The sequence below is a fragment of the Drosophila melanogaster genome, chromosome 3L, assembly GCF_000001215.4.
Source record: "Drosophila melanogaster chromosome 3L".
Classification (NCBI taxonomy): domain Eukaryota; kingdom Metazoa; phylum Arthropoda; class Insecta; order Diptera; family Drosophilidae; genus Drosophila; species Drosophila melanogaster.
The window spans coordinates 3,108,730-3,127,885 of record NT_037436.4 but is presented as its reverse complement, the minus strand read 5'-3'; the positions used below and the strand labels follow the sequence as shown (position 1 = coordinate 3,127,885).

Genomic DNA, 19,156 nt, shown 5'->3' with positions numbered 1-19,156 from the left:
AATTTAAACTTAGTTTCCGGTTATGATTTGCGTCTCCGGTTAACGGTTTTTTTATAGTATTCTTCCAGGGCTCCGTCGGTTTTCCGGTATACATTTAGTATTTAATTTCGGCGTATTTTTGCGCATTTATATAAGCCACGAACGGGTATTCCCTGGCTCCGCGCACTGTCACATTGGTCCAGAACTCTTTGAAATGCGAAGTTTTTCGATCGGATAAATTTGGAATAGAAAAGGTGAACATCCGGGGCGGATCTAGTCTGAATGGAGCGTGCCTTCGCGTGACTGAAACCCGATTGGCCACGCCTACTGCCACGGGAAAATATGAAAAGCGAGTGAAAATCACAACAAGCGCCAGGTGTAACTGGCAAACAAAGAATGTTTCGAAAGGGCGGTGCAGTGCAGTGATACATACAAAAACAACGCCAACTATATATATATATATATATATATGTATATAAGTATATGTACAACATGTGTGTGCGTGCTCGTTTTAAAATCGCTTAAAGAGACTTACTTCGGATTATAAAATATCCATGTTTTCCATGGAACTTGCTACCAAGAACTCCAATTAGGCCAAAAGGGCCACTGGAAGCTGGAAAAGTGGGAAATCCTCGTTGCGCCAGCGACCTTAATTTTTGTTGTTTTTTCTTTGTTCAACAAACTTTCCCAACGGTTTTGATTTATCTGTTAATATTACCCCAAATTCGACTGGAATTTTACACGATTTAACACGAACAACCATTAGTTTTGTAAAACGAAGCCCAAGTCATTTTTATAAGTTGAACAAGCTGCACTCTTAGCTGTCCAAATTGGGTGTTTTATTGAAAGTCCGGCGACGTAATCCTCCGCTTCCCTTCCAGCATCCGTTGGGGGATACGAGCCTGGAAGTCTGAAACTGCCACCGATCGCTGGATCCTACGGCTAATTGGATTTGGACGCCGCGTCGCATCATCATCATCTTTCACGTGCCCGAGTCCAACAGCCAGCTTAATTGGCTTAGGCGGCGGTTGTCGATGTTGGTGAGTGTCCGTCGGCTCATTTATGCTGTTTATTTCAATTTACCCAGCCCGAGAAGCGAGTTATTCAATTTGCGGTGTCGAATTAGTAGGTATAGCGCCCTTCCTGTCTCGAAATGTATGCTCCGCCCTCCCTTCTCGCCCAGAAATCCCACCTGGCGGCACTGCACTAATTGCTCCATCCCAACAAAACACTCAAAAAAGGAACTCCCGCAGACATAGACACGCACCCGCAGATGTATATACACTATACATATATTTCGGTGTAGATATGTGCCACACATCCCTGACCTGAGATACAAGTGCGTGTGGTGGGAACGACACCCAGCCGAGCGGAATCCGTGTATTTATAGAGTTTCGGGGTCTATTCTATCATTTCCCAGCCACACACTTTGCAGAACTTGGAAGCAGACTCTGAAAAAAAGCCCCACGTGATAGATTTAGCTTGAATAGGCAGAATTATAAATCTAATCTTTACAAAAACGGGAAGCATTTGTTGATTTCATTCGAAATTCGAGCTCGAAGTTGAGCCGAGAAAAAATAATCAAAATAAAAATAGTCAAAAAGCTCAGATGACTTTCAACAGTAAGCGATTGTTTTTGCTTTGTTTAGGATTAAAGTAAGATAAACATTAAAGCAAACCAAACAAGTTGATTCTAACCGACTAAGCGGTTTGCATGACTATTTTCAAATTCCAAAAATAAAAAAATGCAAATAGGGATAACGTTTCCAGAATGACAAGTCTGGGTATAAATAATTAAATGTAAAGCCACTTGCTCAAATAGCACTAATAAACAAGATATGTAGAATGCTAAATCCGAGATGAAAGTTATAAACATAATAACAAACACTGTACTATTATTTATGTATATGAAAACGCAGAGATAAGCGCAGAGTTTCGAATCATTAATCAAATACTCCAAACGCAAATGGAGAACTTATGACGCTGGTCGAAATCCGAAGACAAACGGAAAATGGACACAAGTTCATCCAAGGTTTACAATATGATAAGCGATTGGATAAGCTGGCAAGAAATTTGCCAACCTTCATATCAGATTCGCTGAGCAATGAAGCTGACTCAACTTTCAGTATCAAGATGATATAATGCATCTGCGGGCACGTGAGCATCTTCTGTTTCTGTCAGTGTACATGGCTTCCGTTTCTTCCTAAAAGTATAGCGAACTGCTTCTCGATCGTCTGCACCTTTTTTTTATAACTTTTCAGTTCATTTCCGCCCCTTTTCTCCGACTTCCTTTGTTTGGATTCGTTCAGTTCAGTTCAGTTTTCATCTAAAGAAGTTTACTTTGTATCTGCTTGTGTGATTAGCCCATTTTTCTGCGCTTTTTATCGGGGAGTGAGTCAGTCACGAGAAACGAGTTTTTGCTTTGGCACGACTTCACTCCATCGGCAGGGCAACCTGTTCTCTTGCGATGTCTTTCGCCTCGAACCGCCGTCCATGGACTCCACCTCCCAGCCGGCTGTTCCAAATTCGATGTGGATGTCACTTGGCGGAGGCGGTCCGAAATGAAAAGATGTGGATGCTGCAAAGTGTGTGTTCTCAATTCGGTCGAAAAGTTAGCTGCACTTTTCTGGGGAAAATTTTATATTTATAAACAGATTAATCACACACATCCCACTTGGAATTTGAAGATGACTCTGGGTCATTGTGTCATCTTTGGTTATCTCTGATTCAGACTCTTTCCGGCCTCGTAAATCAGTAAAGTTCAGTGCTGCTATATACTTATGGTCTATGTAAAAATAATCTTAATGGCATCCATTTCATAGAACTCTCGGAGTTCTTGAGAACGGAATTACTAGATAATTGAAGGAATATGTTCAACTCTGACATTATAAGAAAACGTTTTCAATTTGACAACTGCTAGACCACTTATTATTCCAAGTTATCAGCAATGCTGATTGCTGTCATTGGTCGTCATAAAACCTATTTATTCTAGTATACATTCCAATAATAACTGCAGACGATTTACGTTCATGGGAATTCTTTTAAATATTTATTTACCACTCAGCCATTTTTCTTCGGGACTGGCATTGATTATGGCTCTATGGATAGGGGGAGAGCGGTAATTGTTGTTATTAATGCAACCTTCACTTTGTATTTAATTCTTTTGTTTATACAAGCCATAAGCAACCGACGCTCAGGTACCGTCATTAAGTTTATCGTGTTCGGATTCCACTTTTTGCTGATTTAGCCGCCAGCAGATTTTGAAGTACCTTGCACTTGGCGTTTCCGCAGATACAGTGGTCACTCGTTCTATTGGTCCGTGCCTGTGACCCAATACGGGTATCGCCAAATAAGTTTGTTTGTTTAACTTCGTCAACTTTCTCTCGTTCGCGAAAAAAAAACAAGTTGGATTCAATCAGCTGGGTTGGAACAGACAAGCCATTCAATTGCAAGAAATGGATTGTTGCCTTTGTTACGATCTGTTGTTGACTCATTTTACCTAAATGGGAAAATGTATTGCGATATCAAATACCTACTGACGACAATGGGTATATTGAATTCGTAACAGCTCGTTAAAGCTTGAATAATCTGGTTTATTTTGATTCATTCTACGGCTGAGTTTGTTCTGCAAATTAACAGATTGCGAATTGTATACCTTTTATCGCTCTAGTTGTATTGTTATTTGTAAATAGACAGTAAAGTTGATTAATCTAGCAAGTTTATTAGAGTTGTGTCTGGATCTTGTTACTTTCAAAAGTTTAGATCATTTAAAAAACACTTTACGACTCGTGTTGTTGGCAATTTATAAGATTTGGATCCCAAATTCCGAGAATTGTGTACATTTTATTACCCGATTATTAGCATTACTTCGCTTTGGTGTTATAGCCATTTTCCAAATAATAATAAAAATTTTATTGGTCGGTATGACCACCATGAATTTTTCATTTAATTTAGTTGTTTACCTCCTACTTGCCATAGCAGGATTTTTATATTCCGGAAAGTTTGGAATTTTTCATATTGAATGATTTTGTGGTAAATATATGCATGGAAATTATTTAGAATGTGTTCTTTTAATTTCTTCGATTCTATAGAAACCTAGTTTGAAAAACAAATGTTTAAACAAATGCAAATGTGAAAGCTATCGTATTTACTTAAAACAGCTGTCCATAAGACTGCAAACTTTTTTTTGGAAGTTTATTGTGGCCGATATTTGTTTGTACATGTATGCAAACATACTATATATACAGTGTGGTTTATTATGGGCATTTTGCACTATGTAAAACTGAACTCTAACCGGAATTAAGGGCATTTTGCGTGTGGCCTTGCCGAGCGTTTGCCTGTTCCGCCCACTGTTCGAGGGAGTGCAGCATCCTTGCAGAATCGCACTGCGCATGTTCCTGATTGCCATGATGTCCTCCCGCAAAGCCGAGGCTGCAAATTGTTTTGTTTTCTCTAAATTGCTGAGGAGACGCGACCTCTGGCTATGCTTAGGACTCAGCAGGACTGCGATTGTACTGCGAGCTCCCTTCCAAGTGAGATTTTCGAGTAGGGGAATGGCAGCAAACTTCGGGCAGGAGCGGCTTCTGGTTCGCAGCCCGCAGCGTAGCGCGTGTCAAGGCCGTTCAAAGGCTGCCCCACCATGGGGGTATAGAGAATTTTCTGCACAGTAGCGGTGGCAACGCAGCCCTACAGCATAGCAGCAAATGGAGCATCGGTTTTCCAGCGCCTTTAGTTTGTTCCCAGCCAGACAACGCGGCGTATACGCAATCGACACCAAACACTCGCTTGTTTTGGACAGCCATTAAGACCCTGTCAGCAGGTGCAGTCCGCAGAAACGTCTATTTTTACACAGCCATCAACACGTCTGGTAATCCAGCTCTTTCCGGAAAGTAAGCAGGGTATGCTCGTAAAGAAAAAGAGGGACAACCTCGAGATAAGCAGGCGGCATTGCAGTGCTCCGAATGTGTATATAAATACGTATAGTGTTGCGACACTACATTCTGTCGCCGTTTGGGGGCACGACGGGGCCAGGGCGCAAGGGCTAGGCTATAAAGCATAATGCCATGGAAAGCCACCGAGCCGAGGGGGCAGACCCTTGGCCGCTTCCCTTGTCCACTCGCCCACAGAGTTCAATAAACTTGTCGATTTCTTTGTCTGTCTATGGCTGTTGTGGTGCAAAGACAGTCGATGAGTGTAACTGCTGCTTGTTGCTCGCCTCGATGGCCATAAATTTACAGTTGCCAGTGGCGGGTATCAAATGAGCACACTCATTCGTATTCTTGGATCTATGCTGGAAATATGAGCAAAGTTGATAGTGAGTAGGCAGTGCGATCGGAAAATGCTAGCTCCGTCAGCAAATTCCTTATATAAAAAAAATAATAATTTATAAACGCAAATCGTCAGTTGGCCTTGCCAACCAGTATTCTGCAGTCGTGTGTTCAGTATTTTTAATCAAAAATTCACAGTACTTTTTATGGGTTTTAGGAAGTTCTTAAAACGATCATATAAATGGTGAGGATGTGACTAATATCTGAGTAATAAAGTATTTCAGCATTTGATAAAATGTTAATGCAAGTGCATTTAAAATTGTACATTTAATTTAGACATTATTGACATCAAATATTGATTAATTACCTGTGCTTGAAAAATCAAATGTGTTTTTTTTAACGTGATTACACAGCGTGATAACAAGATAACGCTTCATATTCGACATCGATAAGAAGAGACTGCAAGTTTCTTATCTGATAATTTTAAATAAACATGTCGCACAGACACTTTATTCCTTACAAATGTACCTACATAATATAGGTAGGTATATTTATTTATGCGTTTAGGACTCGCACACATAAGAACCTTTGGCAGAAGTTTGCTTTTTGCCGGCAACGTGTTCATGCCTCGATGGCGCAGTTGGCAGCGCGTAAGTCTCATAATCTTAAGGTCGTGAGTTCGAGCCTCACTCGGGGCATGTACATTTTTTGTTTTGTTTTTTATTTTGACATTGCAAATATTGCAAATGTTTTGCCTATTTAGAATATTTCCCCAAGCTAGTAATTTGATAGTTGGGTAATTATGCAAGGCGACTCACGCAATGCTTCCGAGCATAGCTGGTGACTCATGATCTACGGACAAGTGCATTCAACCGACGCCAAAGGGACTTTCACCTCCCCGACAGAGATATAACACCTGCCAACGGTGGGCAATGTGCCAAAGCCGAAGCTCAGTCCTTTGTATCGCCAGTGGCTTGCATTCTCGGGCAGCAAATGCCTGAACCCATTGTCATCTTCTCGGCTTTTATTGACCTTAATTGATGTCAAGTGGATGTGAGATTGTCTCTGGGTGTGTGTTTGTGTGCGCATTGCAATGTGGAACCAATCCTATCCAAAGCCTGTGATGGGATTATGCCCCATTTGCCTGGACACACCAAGAAACAAATATATTTTATTGCCCCGGCCAAGCATTTCTTATTGGACGAGGACATGCTACTGCCACATTAGGGTGTGAGCTCTGCTCTGTCCTCGCCCATTTACATTTAAAAAACGAAAGGAATTTAGATTAAAGATTAATTCGATAGGTGTCGCTTGAAAAGATACACTTACAGGATACCGCTTATGACTGAGATCATCATATGAATGGCTGACAATAAAGTGTGGCTCTATCTTAAAACTAAACTATTTAATTAATCTTGTATTCTATTTTCCTGATTGCAGGCCACTGACGTGTGAAATGGGTGTGGGCTACTACACCGAAGGGAACACGATTAAGAGCAGCAGCTCAGCACGTTAGTCAGTTTGAGGAAGCTTCACCGAGACAGGAAGTCCTTCGAAAAGCAGTCGGCCATGGGTGAAGTAGCTGCCACAGTGGAGCCTCTGGCCGCGGTCAAGTCGAAATCCATGCGATCCCGGAAGAGACGACAGCGTCGTAGGCGACAAATAGCCTACCTGGCCATATGTGGATTAAGTGTAGCCATATTCGGCTTCGCTTTGGCCACGCTGATCCGGCCCACAACCGCCCAGGCTGATGCAGATCCCGGGAGCTGGCGCAAGGGATATGTGGGCCATGGCACCACGCACGAACAGCTTGGCCAGCCCCATTGGCCACCAGTCCAGTACACTGTATACCGGCCGACAACCAACTACACAAAGGCACCACCACCTCCCACGTCCGCCATGAACCCCATTTTCAATTTTACACACTTTCTATATGACAAGGTTCTTTATAGGGATGAACCCATTCCGGAGGGTGAGTGACGTACACATTGGATAAATAAAGGATAAAACACTTATTTCTCTTAATATTGCAGGTTACATTGTCGTAAAGAATTCGGACACTTTGAGCTTGGGTCCCAAAGTGGAGGAGAATGACTGGCGGGATCTATTGGCTCATTATTGGATGGTTCTCATCTGGGTTGTTATTCTCGTGGTGCTCATTATAGTCATACCGTTCATTGCGTGAGTTTTGAGACCATTGATTCAATTAACGTAGATAACCAATATTTGTTCACCACAGCGTTTGCTATTGCTGTTTCTGTTGCTGCCGACGATGTCGACAGGGATGTCCTCCGTGTACCAGTAAACAGGATGCTCAGCGGCGCTTCTGTTGTGGCATCTGTCTGTTGATCCTCATCATCGGACTGATGTAAGTGGAGGCACTTAACCAAGAAAAGTCATATTCGAAATAATCTGTCTTCTGCAGTTTTGGCATCATTATCGCCTTTGTTACCAACAAAATGATTGACAGCGGCTTTGCCGAGACTTCCGAGACAATGAAGCGCGGCAGCGAGGACACTTGCACTTATCTGAAGGATGTAGCCGATCACGTTCACCATCTGATGATGTACAACTACGAGGAGATGGAGACTCATGTGCTTGATCAATTAACCCGTAAAAATAATAATGGACTGCAATCCTTTGATTAGTTATTTAACAATTATACTTTTTTTTTAGACGCTCACCGGCACATATTTTTGGATCTCTCCGACACATCGGAGAGTAATTCCTTGGCAGAAATGGAGCGAGTTTTGGAGAACATGCCCGAGGCTCTGGAGCTGATGAGGCAAGTGGAGAAGATGGAGAAAGATCTGCGCTTCTATGGCTCCCAATTAAGAGATGGTAAGGACTTTTAAAAAAGTCAAAGAGACTGCAGTAAATAATAAAACTATTCACTTTACTTCAGGCGTCCGTGGCATTAAACGAGATGTCAACTTTGCAGTGGCCAATCTCTGTCAACTGCAGATGTGCCAGAAGTTCCTGATTAGCAGCAATATCGAACACATTGATTCCTCGCAATGCCTGCACTTCGACAACGTATGACTGGAACTCAATTTGTAATAACAAAATTATTAACCCCATCGTATTTTAGCTCCCGAACACCAAAGAATTTGTAGAGGGAATGGAGAATATAGTTGCAAGTGAGTATTACGCTATACCTCAACGGGGACTCTCGCGTCTAAAGAAGGTTAGCGACAAGGTGAAGACGCAACTCTCCTTCGTGGTACCACCCATGATGCGGGACTTAACGAAGGGCAGGACAATCTTCCGAGAACATGCGACGAATGTGCGCAACATTGTGGAGGGAGTACTAAGTGATATCCATATAAAAACTCTGCACTCGACTAAGTCATTCGAGGACGTCTACGAGCGGTTTGGCCATGATAGAAACGTTGTCAGCCTGATTGTGTGCTTGCTTATTCTTCTGGTAAGGCGGATCTTAAAGATTCCAATCAAAAGTCTTAACTAACGTATTCCCTTAAATTAGGTACTTTTTATTTTGATCTTTGCTCTACTGTGCGGTTGCTTTGGGCGCCGACGAACTGGATATGGTGATGAATGCTGCAGCAAGTCCACCGGAGCCACCTGCCTGCTTCTGTGAGTAGTTTTAACCGTATTCTGTTCTGCTTATTGATTCATTATTACGCTTACTTATTTTAGAGCCATACTGCTGATATTCTGTGTTTTCTCCTTCATCGCACTGGTTGGACTTTTCTACTTTATGCTGGGTATGGTAACCTACCAGGGTGCCTGTGCACCACTGAGAGATCAGGAGAACAACACATTGTTCCGGCAACTGGACGCGTCTATAGATCTGAATCACTATTTGCCGCCATCTGAAAGTAACAAGGAAGTGGTGCAACCACTAAAAATGTCGAGTGCAATCAAGGCTTGCCACGCCAATCAGACCATTTTCGATATGATGCGTCAGCATAACATATATGACATCAACGATCTGACGCGCATAAAAGTGATGTCACACTCACAGGAAAATACAGATTCGATTAAGGTCTTCGACGAGGACCTGTCCACCGTGGTACTCCTGACGAAGGAAGAACGTGACGAGTTAAAGACAGCGGGCGAGAGCAAGCTTGCGAAGTACCATAGCTCCCTGTACATGCCAAGTCTGTGCACCCAGTTTACGCCCATGAACCTGAACGCCCTGTCCGAGCAGCTGTATAAGCTATCCAACGATCTGGAGTATCCGGCATACGGCTGGGCCAAGGTGTCATTCTGGAATGAGGGCCTCAACACCAAGGCCTTCTATCGCAATTTTGTACCGAAGCTTACGAGCCTCGTAGAGAAGATGAAGGCCAATCTAAAGAAGATCGACGAGTTAATTTCGTACGAGAACCACGACTTTACCAATACAATCAAAATTCTCACTGCCACGGCCATCAACTCCGAACAGTTCATCCAAACACGCGGCAAGGACTATATCAACGCCCTAGGAGGCAATCTGACGAATTCCATTGACCAGATGATCGACGACTACATAGATATGATTATAAAGGAGGCCAACGAAAGTGTGGGTCATTGTGCACCCCTGTCGTACATATATTATCGTGGAGTCGATTTGATTTGCCACCGTATCGTGGATCCCATCGTGAGTTATAAGTTCTTAACAATGATAAGGTTCAAAATTTAACGCAAATCATTTTTGCAGAATGGATTCTGGGTAGGCATACTGCTGTGCGCCCTGCTCTTCCTGCCCATCCTGTTCGTGGCCCACCGCCTGATGTGCCTCTACAAGAAAATCTATCCTTACCTGGCTACCGTAGGAGCCGCTGGAGTGGTCGAGGGCGGGTGAGTTGATTTCTGTGAATTACTAATAGCTTTCAGGCATCACCGCTAAACCGCCTAACCCAAAGCTGTCCCATTTGCACGGGTGCTCCGTATGTGCCACCGCCTATAGTCACCTGCTCCGGCGGGCAGCAGGCTTATTGCGGCTGCCCCTCGGGGGCACCCACCCGCGGTGGCGGTGGTGAAGATCCAATCCCAGCTGACGAAGCAGGTGCAGTTTCTTGGGACGAGATTGAGGTGACCTTAAAGGAGTCGGATCGCGATATCTGCGCCAGCAAAAGCAAAACAGACTAACACCTTGGGTTGGATTCCATTTTACCAAATTAACTTTCAGTATTTGTTTTATAAATGTATGCATGTACCGAAAAAAAATTCAGAGTTTGCACCATAACTAAGCCGTCCACATTCTTCTCATTTCACCGCTAACCCAGAAGCGATTATCTGTACGATGCTTATAGTGAACGAGATCGTGAACATGTACCATTGGCTAAGTAAGCTATCATCCAGTCACCTCTCTCTTTTCTGGCTAGCACTTTCGCTAATCCTGTGTCCCACTGTCCCATTGCATCTCCTCTTTCAGCGTTCCCAAGAAGCGTCGCAAGGCCTACGAGCGGCGACGGGAGCAGCAGGATTACTTCGAGGACGCCTCGCCCAGCGTTTCGCGTGGCAATCGCTCTGGCGGAGATCGTGGTGGCGGCGGAGGTGATGGAGCTCCTGGCAGCAGCAGCATGCGTTACAACGACATGGCGCCAACGTAAGTGTACTCCACCACCACCCAGGGAATCCCTCTCCTGCTTTCTAGCTCTTGCTAATAGACTTTCCGATCATGATATTTGGTATAAGTAAAATATAATGTAAAAAATCTTTGATTATTACGAAAGTCTTTTTAGCAAATCGCCCAATATAATCTTACAATAGTTAATGCCTTGCAGCTGCCTAGTATTGACAATTAATTAGCTTGACCGCATCGATATCCAGTTTCCCTTGATCGATTAGACCGCTGCTAAATCGCTATATAACGCTAATTTTTAATTTTGTTTAATTTAGCGCCAAAGGTGTGACCAATGGCACTCGGCCAAAGGCATTGGCGGCAGATGGTTTCTTTTAGGCATGGCCCGAATGCTAAGCGGTTTTGGCTTCTGCTCGGTAATGTGCCTTTTGAAAGACTCGATCGGTGTGCTTCCCCCACAGCCTCGATTCGAGTACATTTCCGACTGTTTGTGAAGAGACTGAAGACCCCTATTGAAAATTTGCTTAGTTCCCTCTGTTTTCTCATTGCGATCTCAACATAATTTAATATTACATTTTAATTTCTTTGTTTTTCCTACTTGCTGAATGTAGTAAACAAGCATCTACGCATTTGCTAGTGTTTATTTCTTTAAACGCTTTAGTAAGCAGTTTATTTTCTGCAAACACACTCAGTCTCAAGTCGGTGAAAATTTAAATGTTTGTTTATTGAATTTATATTGCTTATTGGATAAGCTTGCGACATTAATGCTCCGAAGTTAAAGACACTTCTGGACACAATCTCTTAGCAGACAAGCCCACAGCTCATTACTCAAAGCTTATCCTCTTCGTAAGCCCATCAATGGCCTCCCGCTGGTAAATGCCCGCTTTTTCATGACCAAGTGCCACTAACACCGTATCGGATTTCGATCTATGTTGACCAACTAATTTGATTAATCGCAGCTACTGCGCCCTCCTGTGTTTCTGTTTATGTGTTGTGCGTGAGTGGTCGCACTATAAATATTTAATACGCCCTGCATATTTCGCATGGACTAATTCGATTTAATTGCAATCCACAGGCATTGGGACCACGAGCCACCACGATACCACAATCCCCCAGCTGCGCCGCCATCATCGGAGTACGAGCGTCCGCCGCCCTACTACTATCCGGGTGCCTCCGAGCAGGATTAGACGGACGGAGGCGGTTTGTTTGAGAGGTGGCAACATGGATGATTTTATTTTGAACCCACACGCCCACGGCCCCCTTTTTCCATATATGTACCCCCTACTGAGACTGTACTTTTAGTTAAAGGCCTATACAAAAAAATAACTGAAATTATATAATTTAATTAAGTAGTATCGTAGCATCACGTGTGTTATCACTTTGGCCCGGCCAGGAGATCTGCCATTGACCTGGAAGCTGGAGAATAACGAACGCATAGTTAATATTAAGTGCGGGCCGAAGCAAGAAAGCAAATACGAAAATTCTCAAACACCCATTTATAGTTACTTTAAAAAATGTTGCCAAAAGACGAGCACGATGTCACGGACGAATCCGGCGGGAATTGTCCCAGCCGAAGCATTTAATGAACCCTGGAGTACGGAGACTCTGGGCTAGAAGGGCCGAGCGGCAGGCGTCGGATCTGATGAGTCCCTTGAAGAAGTTGGCCATTCGCCGGGTCGCACGGCCGCAGAAGCTTTAAGGAATCTCATAATTTTATTATGCACACACTCAGAGCAGGCGAGACATACCCAAAAAGGAAAACAAAACATAATGAAATGAAAAGAAATCAATATCTAGCAAGCAACTATATAAATATTAACCGATCAAAAACTTTATGGAATGTGTAAACTTCCCGGAAATCAAAATCGCGGTAAAGAAAATATGATCCAAAATACCAAAACTGCCATTTTAATTTAGAAAAGAGCAGAGCACAGAGTTGGGAGTTATTCAATGCATTTAATGTATTTATTTTAGAAACAATACACCATACTACACTCTTCCTTAAAACCGACAAATTGTGCATTCGGACACTGATAAACCAATCAAATAAAACCCCCTAATCAGCTACACGTTCGAGATACAAATACTTTAAAGTAACACGTATTTTAACACGTTGTCATAGTTTAGTAAGAGAAAACCAAAACAACAGCAAAACAAACCCCCTAAGCATTTAAACGTTTCCAATTGTATTGTCTAGGAACTAAGAGCTCAAGCTGTATGTTTCCAGAAACCTATAAACAACACCATACACAAATATACAGACTTGCGAGCATATTGTACGGATAACACAATTACATAATTTTTAGTATTATTATACAAGTAAGATGTATGTTGTATTTTACATTTGACGTACATTAAATGATTTCCGCTTAAGTCAAGTAACCATGTATCAATATTGCCCAGCGCAAGTAAAGATTATCGTATAAGATCCCGGAAAATACAAAACACAAGAAACCCAGTTGCCAGTCAATCATCGAGCTCCGTTGATGGTTGTCTCTGTCGTTTGCAAAATTTTGTCAATAAACTTCAAGTGGTTTTATGTACGAATAAGCGAGTAGCAAAATTAAATGTTCTTGGTCGGATCAACAGTTTCACCTTGTTCATACCAAAGTAATCTTGAATTTCATAATCAATCCTATTTATAAATAATATATTTGAAAAGAATGGAACTAAAAGTTACTATGTGGATTTGGGTCATAGCCTTTCGGCTCCATGTCGTTAAATCCCAGACCAATCAACCCCTCCATTCCTCTTCTAAGTTAATCGACCAAGGATCATTGGTCAGGTTTCGGAGGCTTAGCCCTCAAAATAGGTATGCAGAACCAGAAAGCAGATCGAACAACGGGGATGCGGACTCTATGTGTCCAATCACATATTTATCCCATGTTTTTACTGGATCCGTGGTCTCATACGCCAAGGAAGTTCCCAAAGGATATATATCCAAAGATGGGAATGACATTGGTTCCAAGGTACAGGAAGACGACTGGGAGGCGTATTTGGCATCCCAGAAAGGACTGAAGATATTAGTCCTTCTACTGGTTCTTCTGTTTCTGCTGATACTCATCCTTGGGTGAGAGCTGCTTGATATTTGGAGAGATTATATTCAGCGAACTGATTCCCATTAGGCTACTCTATGCCTGCTGCTGTGTGGCCTGGGAGAAGAACGAAAGGTCCAGTAGAGGATGCCGCTACTGCTGTGGCATTCTATTGGCCATTTTGGCATTGTTGATGCTGTGAGTATAGAGGAAATGTTTCCCCATAGTGCGATTATGGATTTATTCTTAGTTTGTTTCTCATTCTTGCCATAATGGCGGCCACTCAGCTGAATATAAACTTGAAGAACCTTAAAGCGTCCGGTTGTTATCCCAGTAACTCTAGCCAATCAAGTGCGGACTACATATTCCAAAAAGCATCCGAACGTTTGCGTCATCTTTATGTCATCAACTATGATCAGAAAGTTAAGAGGATCAAAAGTGCTCTCAACCAAGATCCCAGTATTAAATATCCCAATAGGGAGCTGGAAGTTCATGCTAAAGCCATTGAAAGGCTGATCGAGGTATTGCGTAATATGCGAAGGATCAAGCCAGTTATGCTAAGGATCAAGAATAGGTTGCTCGATGCCCGCCGCTTGGCCACTCAGTTCCGGGATGGTGAGGATTTTATTGCCTTCATAACTGCTTGTTTAGCAGACAATCTTCATTAGCATTACGTGGCGTCAAACGCGATCTTATGGTGATTCTAATCGCGGACTGCACGCATAGCGAGTGCCAAGATTTCTACCGTGCGAATGAGATCAAGATGCTGGACATGGGGTGTTTGCATTACGATAGTGTAAGAGGATCAGTTTTTACATATCAAAAGCAAAACTATTACCATTTTATACCACCTCCAAGTTACCCGAATTTGAACCGCTTCTTGAATCTGTTCAGGAAGTAATAGACAGCAAGTTTATAGACTACCCACTACAAGCAGTTGGTCAATTGCGACGGATGTCTTCGGCAATAAAAAATCGCATGAGTGACATATTAGACTCCGTCAATAAGGATCTGAATAAAGGAGGTAAGATGAAACATCTTTGAAGATTACTTAAAGCGTGATAATCTCCTTAGCCAAGAAGCTGCAAGAGAGGTACGAAGCATCCTTGAAAGTCTTGCGACAAGTGGTTGAGGAGATGAAGAAGGATATGCCGTTGGTGGTCAAGACCAATCCTAGATCTAGATCTACTCCAGCAGCTGACTTGCGTAGAAAGCTCGGATCCTCGTGGTTCGGAACTACGTTGTGCTTAATTGTTTTATTAATGCTGGTACCCCTTCTTCTGCTCTTTGGTCTTCTGATTGCTTTGTTTAGTCCAAAAGTCGCCAGTTGGCTTCTCTGTGCCGTCTTGGTTGCTCTTTTCATCCTGTTTTCCGTTGGAGTTATCCTGGTGCTCTTCTATCTGGTTCACGGCGCTTTGATATATCAAGCCTTTTGCTCGAGGTGTGCTTTACCATTTCGCAAAGCATTTGTGCGATCCCAAACTAAAGTTCCATATTATTAATAGGAAATTCCCACAGCCGGTAGACAATAAATCTATTAATCCGAATAAGTTTCTCCCAGAAAACGTAACCACCTTTCGATCCATGCCCATGGTAAGAACCTCAGAAATTCTGCAGAGCTGTGTGCGCAACGAAAGTTTGTACAATGTACTGGGTATCAAGGAGATCTATGATCCATATGGTTTTCGCGATGATGTGATGATCGACGTTGTTAAGTCTCTAGAGAAAATGGGGAACACTTCGATGCCCGGCGCACCTAAAGAAATTCATCCCGATGCAGAGGAATCTGCCAAAAAGTTATTGACCGGAAACCTGTCTACATATGACATAAAGGACTATACAAAATATATTTGCCCCCAATTAGTTCCAGAACCCAATCCAGGTCCTTTGGACGGGTTGACCAGAAAACTGGAAAGCCTGGCAAACAAGGTGGAACCGGGAGTCACTCTGAAAAACCAAGCGATTCATCTGCGAGCATATCAAAAACACTTGTGTGTACCTTTGGCAGCGATTGTCCAGCGACTGATAAAGCGACTAAAGCAAATGGATTGGCTCTTATCAGGCGGCTACGGTAGCTTTGTCAAGTACCTTCATCATCTGCTGGACAAGATTAAGCAAGGTGATGACTTATTGCGGCAAGATTCCAAAAAGGAAGCCGACGAGGTGGCCCGTAATATCAGTAAATTAGTGAAATCCGGGTTGGATGATTACGTTCGAGTGGTCGAGGAGGCGACCAAAGAGGATATGGAGAGCTGTGAACCCCTCATCCGAGAGGATGATGAAGCCATGGTTGAGTACGCCGACCTCTGCAATCGGATTGCTAAGCCAATGGTAAGTAAAGAGGTGATTCCCCGATTGCCGTACACTTTTAATTGAGCAAATAATCAAACAAGTTTGCATAAACTTAATGGTGAATCAATATTTATTTTAGTGTAGTATATGTAATCAAAAAAATGAAAATGTATAGCTTATTTATTTTATTTGCATCCCATAGAATGCTATTTGGTTTTGGCTCTTACTGTTTTCCTCGCTTCTCCTGCCCACCATTTGCTGCACCCACTTTTTAAGAAGTCGTCTGAATTCTTTGAAACATTCGGTGGCTACACCAGTTTCCTATGGAGAAAGCAACTTTATGGCCCCTGGTATATTGCCCTTGGGTTTGCCACAATGCCAATGCTACAGGTACCTCCCCGTATCAGCAGAGACCAATGTGGATTATCTGGAGGGCATGGAAGACTACTATGTGGATCAAGTAAAGCGAAAGAGGGAGTGACATTACATCTGTAGAATATTCACTTGAAAACTATATGTATCAAGTTAGTTTTCAATTGGAAAATTTATGTATCAAGTTAGGAACACCATATCTTAGAATCCAAAGTCATTATTTTTATACGTTTTCTAGACACATAGTGTTACTAGTTTTAAATGTAGCAATAGAAATCGAAATAAATAATGAAGTTGCTATGGTGGAAGTCGTTTGTTTGGCCCATGCCCAACATCCTGCCTAATTCTTTGTCCTGGGCAGATGATATGACCACCTTAAGTATGCTTAACGAAAGTCGGGAAATGGTGGACGGGTCCATTGGATGCTGCTCCATAGACTGGCTTATGCAGCTCCAACAACCCTCGTGTCCGCTGGTAAGGCTATTGATACTCGGATTGTTAGCGTTGCCAATTTATAATGCAATATTGATTGTGGTGGGGTGAGTTTCTAATATTTAAAGAAGTAACGATCTTAGTGAATCCTTCCCAGATGGCGTCTACACTGCAGTGTTTCTAGCAGTGCCGAGCGTTTGGTGGTGGACAGCCAAGGGAACAGACCTGTCAAGCGCCAAGCTCCTCCACCTCCACTAGCTCCCAAGCCACCGCCGCGTCTTCGTCGACATAAAGTCACGGAGACTTCATCTTCGAGTCTGATATTATGGTATCAAAAGCCCCATCTCAGCCAAGAGAATCTCTTTGATGAGGACGACAAGTACAAATACCTTAGGGAGAATTTGGAAATGGTGCTAGGTGGCTTGCAGAATGATCCTTTGCCTCTTCCGCCACCAAAGCCCATCTTTGTCCCACCTCTTGTTGAGCCCTCAACGCCGTCGGAATCACTGACTCCAACTGAATCCCCCAGAAGAGAGAACCAAAAACAGCGCTCCAAACTTTTATCAGGGATCCTCAAGCATCTGGGCATAAACTCTATTCGAAAGAGATGGAAAACACACGCCAGTCGGAAGAAAATCATGACTTCTGCAAGCAGCACTTCCTTATCTAATTCCTCGTGCATTGGTAACAGCTCCTTCTATGTCTATTAAACCAAAATCTGCTCAACGTCAAGAGCTCATCTATCAAGAAATCGGCGCTCTATTCAGTGTGAAACTGTGCGATTATATTTTGTTACGATTAAAAGCGTGCTGAGGTCAACCTTGTTGGTCCGGCCCATTGAGGCCTTGAATCTGCGGTAGCTTTATTAGAACACATCCGGCATCATAGTTCCAAAGCGTTGGCCGACAAAAGACCTAAGCGACAAACCTTGTTCTCTCATCAATCTTGTGGCGGCAACCGACAAAAAAAATATAAACACCAAAACAAAAGTAAAACAAACAAAAGGCAAATAAGCACAACTACGGTGAGCTTGCTCGTTCGCCGATGACTGGCTGATTAAGGGGCAGCGAAAGCAGATCGCTATCGTCACTCCCTTTTCGGCTCCACTTCGAGCTCCTCCTCCACCAGCCAAGCATCCAAGTGCAGCTCCATCATTGTCTGGGCCACAATAGCAGGAAGGAAAAGCCAAAGAGCACGGGAAAAAACAAGGTGCTATTTGGAGCACTGAAACTCGGATGCTCTGCACACAATAGTTTGATTGGGTTGGGCCTTTTGGGTGATCAGAAACCCAAATGGATTAAAATTTTGGATTTTCGTGGAATCTCTATTTCAAACTATTTATTGGGCTTTTAAGCAGAAGTCTAGGGATTACACACTTTAAAAATGAAATTTATTCTTTGAGATCATTCTTGCTTATTTCTTATTAATGGTAAGTAATCCATTAAAGGATTAGTTCTATGAATAACTTGACAGCAAATCATTTTGAAATCAGCTTGAATTCATTTTGTTTGAATGTTTCCATTAAACACTTAAAACATTCCTTTTGCCAATACTTGAAACAAATCATTTAAAATAATAATCAACCATCTTCGAAGGATGGAAACAACCTGCTTCGGGAAGGGCAGATCACCCTCGAAAATTACAACGCAAAATGAGCGGCCGACTGGCAGACGAGTTTTTGTTCTTCCGCAGCCGAGTGAGATGACCAGGGCACCCCGATGGTGCGATTCCAGTCGATCTGATGGTAACTAAGAGTGAACAAAATAAAAATAAACGAGACAAGGCCCCCCAGGCAAGGCCATTGAAAAGTGAAAAGCCGCTGGTGGACGGCATATGTTTTTCATAATTTGTAGCTAAAAATTAAATCACGTTTCTTATCAGCGATGTGATGCGATTGTGAGTGCCTTTCTTTTTCAACAATTACCAAAATCATAAAGGCAGCCAACGAAATTACCTACAACGAAATTTCACTTTCAGTTTGTACGGCTGTGTTTGTTGCTTGTGTTTACGAAAACAAAAGACTTAAGGCACGAACTTGCTGGAGTGAAGGTTAAGTCGTTCGATTTGATATTCAATCGGTATAACGAATTCGAAAGCCATGCCAATGCACTCGTCGAAAAGGTCCCACCTGAACCGCATAGATAATGGGTATTTGCCATTCGAATAGATTCCTTCTTCCTGGCTCTCGCTTTTTGGCTTTCGGTTTTATGTACTTTTGTGCATCCGATGTGAAACCTGGCCCCCTT

General features: G+C 42.8%; 3 protein-coding genes and 1 non-coding gene across 10 annotated transcripts; all 4 read left to right on the top strand.

The window, feature by feature from the left end:
* Positions 1-161: 161 nt before the first annotated feature.
* Positions 162-13,436, top strand: promL (prominin-like). Of its 7 annotated transcripts, NM_167987.4 has the most exons (15): positions 162-233; positions 861-1,019; positions 6,687-7,218; positions 7,280-7,427; positions 7,486-7,614; positions 7,672-7,859; positions 7,923-8,087; positions 8,152-8,282; positions 8,338-8,673; positions 8,734-8,843; positions 8,907-9,852; positions 9,913-10,052; positions 10,481-10,540; positions 10,630-10,803; positions 11,855-13,327. In NM_167987.4, the coding sequence occupies exons 3-15, from the start codon at positions 6,816-6,818 to the stop codon at positions 11,964-11,966; spliced, it is 3,042 nt and encodes a 1,013-aa protein (NP_728810.1). In that variant the 5' UTR covers positions 162-233; positions 861-1,019; positions 6,687-6,815; the 3' UTR covers positions 11,967-13,327. The 7 variants fall into 7 exon arrangements, with proteins under 7 accessions (NP_728810.1, NP_001246587.1, NP_647770.1 ...); NM_001259658.3 differs by lacking the exon at positions 10,481-10,540 and having other exon boundaries at positions 11,855-13,436; NM_139513.3 differs by lacking the exon at positions 861-1,019 and having other exon boundaries at positions 11,855-12,551.
* On the top strand, positions 5,872-5,944 carry tRNA:Met-CAT-2-1 (transfer RNA:Methionine-CAT 2-1). Its single transcript has one exon. It is a non-coding gene; the product is annotated as a tRNA-Met (tRNA).
* CG45067 (uncharacterized protein) lies at positions 13,419-16,653 on the top strand. Its single transcript, NM_001347774.1, has 8 exons — positions 13,419-13,849; positions 13,905-14,012; positions 14,065-14,429; positions 14,483-14,610; positions 14,673-14,838; positions 14,889-15,255; positions 15,320-16,145; positions 16,309-16,653. Exons 1-8 carry the CDS (start codon positions 13,443-13,445, stop codon positions 16,585-16,587), a joined length of 2,646 nt encoding a protein of 881 aa, NP_001334707.1. The 5' UTR covers positions 13,419-13,442; the 3' UTR covers positions 16,588-16,653.
* A 5-nt stretch (positions 16,654-16,658) lies between these two features.
* On the top strand, positions 16,659-17,758 carry CG45066 (uncharacterized protein). Its single transcript, NM_001259657.1, has 2 exons — positions 16,659-17,017; positions 17,068-17,758. Exons 1-2 carry the CDS (start codon positions 16,767-16,769, stop codon positions 17,618-17,620), a joined length of 804 nt encoding a protein of 267 aa, NP_001246586.1. The 5' UTR covers positions 16,659-16,766; the 3' UTR covers positions 17,621-17,758.
* Positions 17,759-19,156: the final 1,398 nt, after the last annotated feature.

Bases quoted from the DNA above. Each gene is read 5' to 3' on its own strand.
- promL (NM_167987.4), top strand. From the start codon at position 6,816: ATGGGTGAAGTAGCTGCCACAGTGGAGCCTCTGGCCGCGGTCAAGTCG. The intron at 8,088-8,151 runs GTAAGGACTTTT...ACTTTACTTCAG, and splicing joins TGGCTCCCAATTAAGAGATG to GCGTCCGTGGCATTAAACGA. The intron at 10,053-10,480 runs GTGAGTTGATTT...CCGCTAACCCAG, and splicing joins GCTGGAGTGGTCGAGGGCGG to AAGCGATTATCTGTACGATG.
- CG45066 (NM_001259657.1), top strand. From the start codon at position 16,767: ATGAAGTTGCTATGGTGGAAGTCGTTTGTTTGGCCCATGCCCAACATC. The intron at 17,018-17,067 runs GTGAGTTTCTAA...AATCCTTCCCAG, and splicing joins GCAATATTGATTGTGGTGGG to ATGGCGTCTACACTGCAGTG.
- CG45067 (NM_001347774.1), top strand. From the start codon at position 13,443: ATGGAACTAAAAGTTACTATGTGGATTTGGGTCATAGCCTTTCGGCTC. The intron at 14,430-14,482 runs GTGAGGATTTTA...AATCTTCATTAG, and splicing joins GGCCACTCAGTTCCGGGATG to CATTACGTGGCGTCAAACGC. The intron at 16,146-16,308 runs GTAAGTAAAGAG...TGCATCCCATAG, and splicing joins ATCGGATTGCTAAGCCAATG to AATGCTATTTGGTTTTGGCT.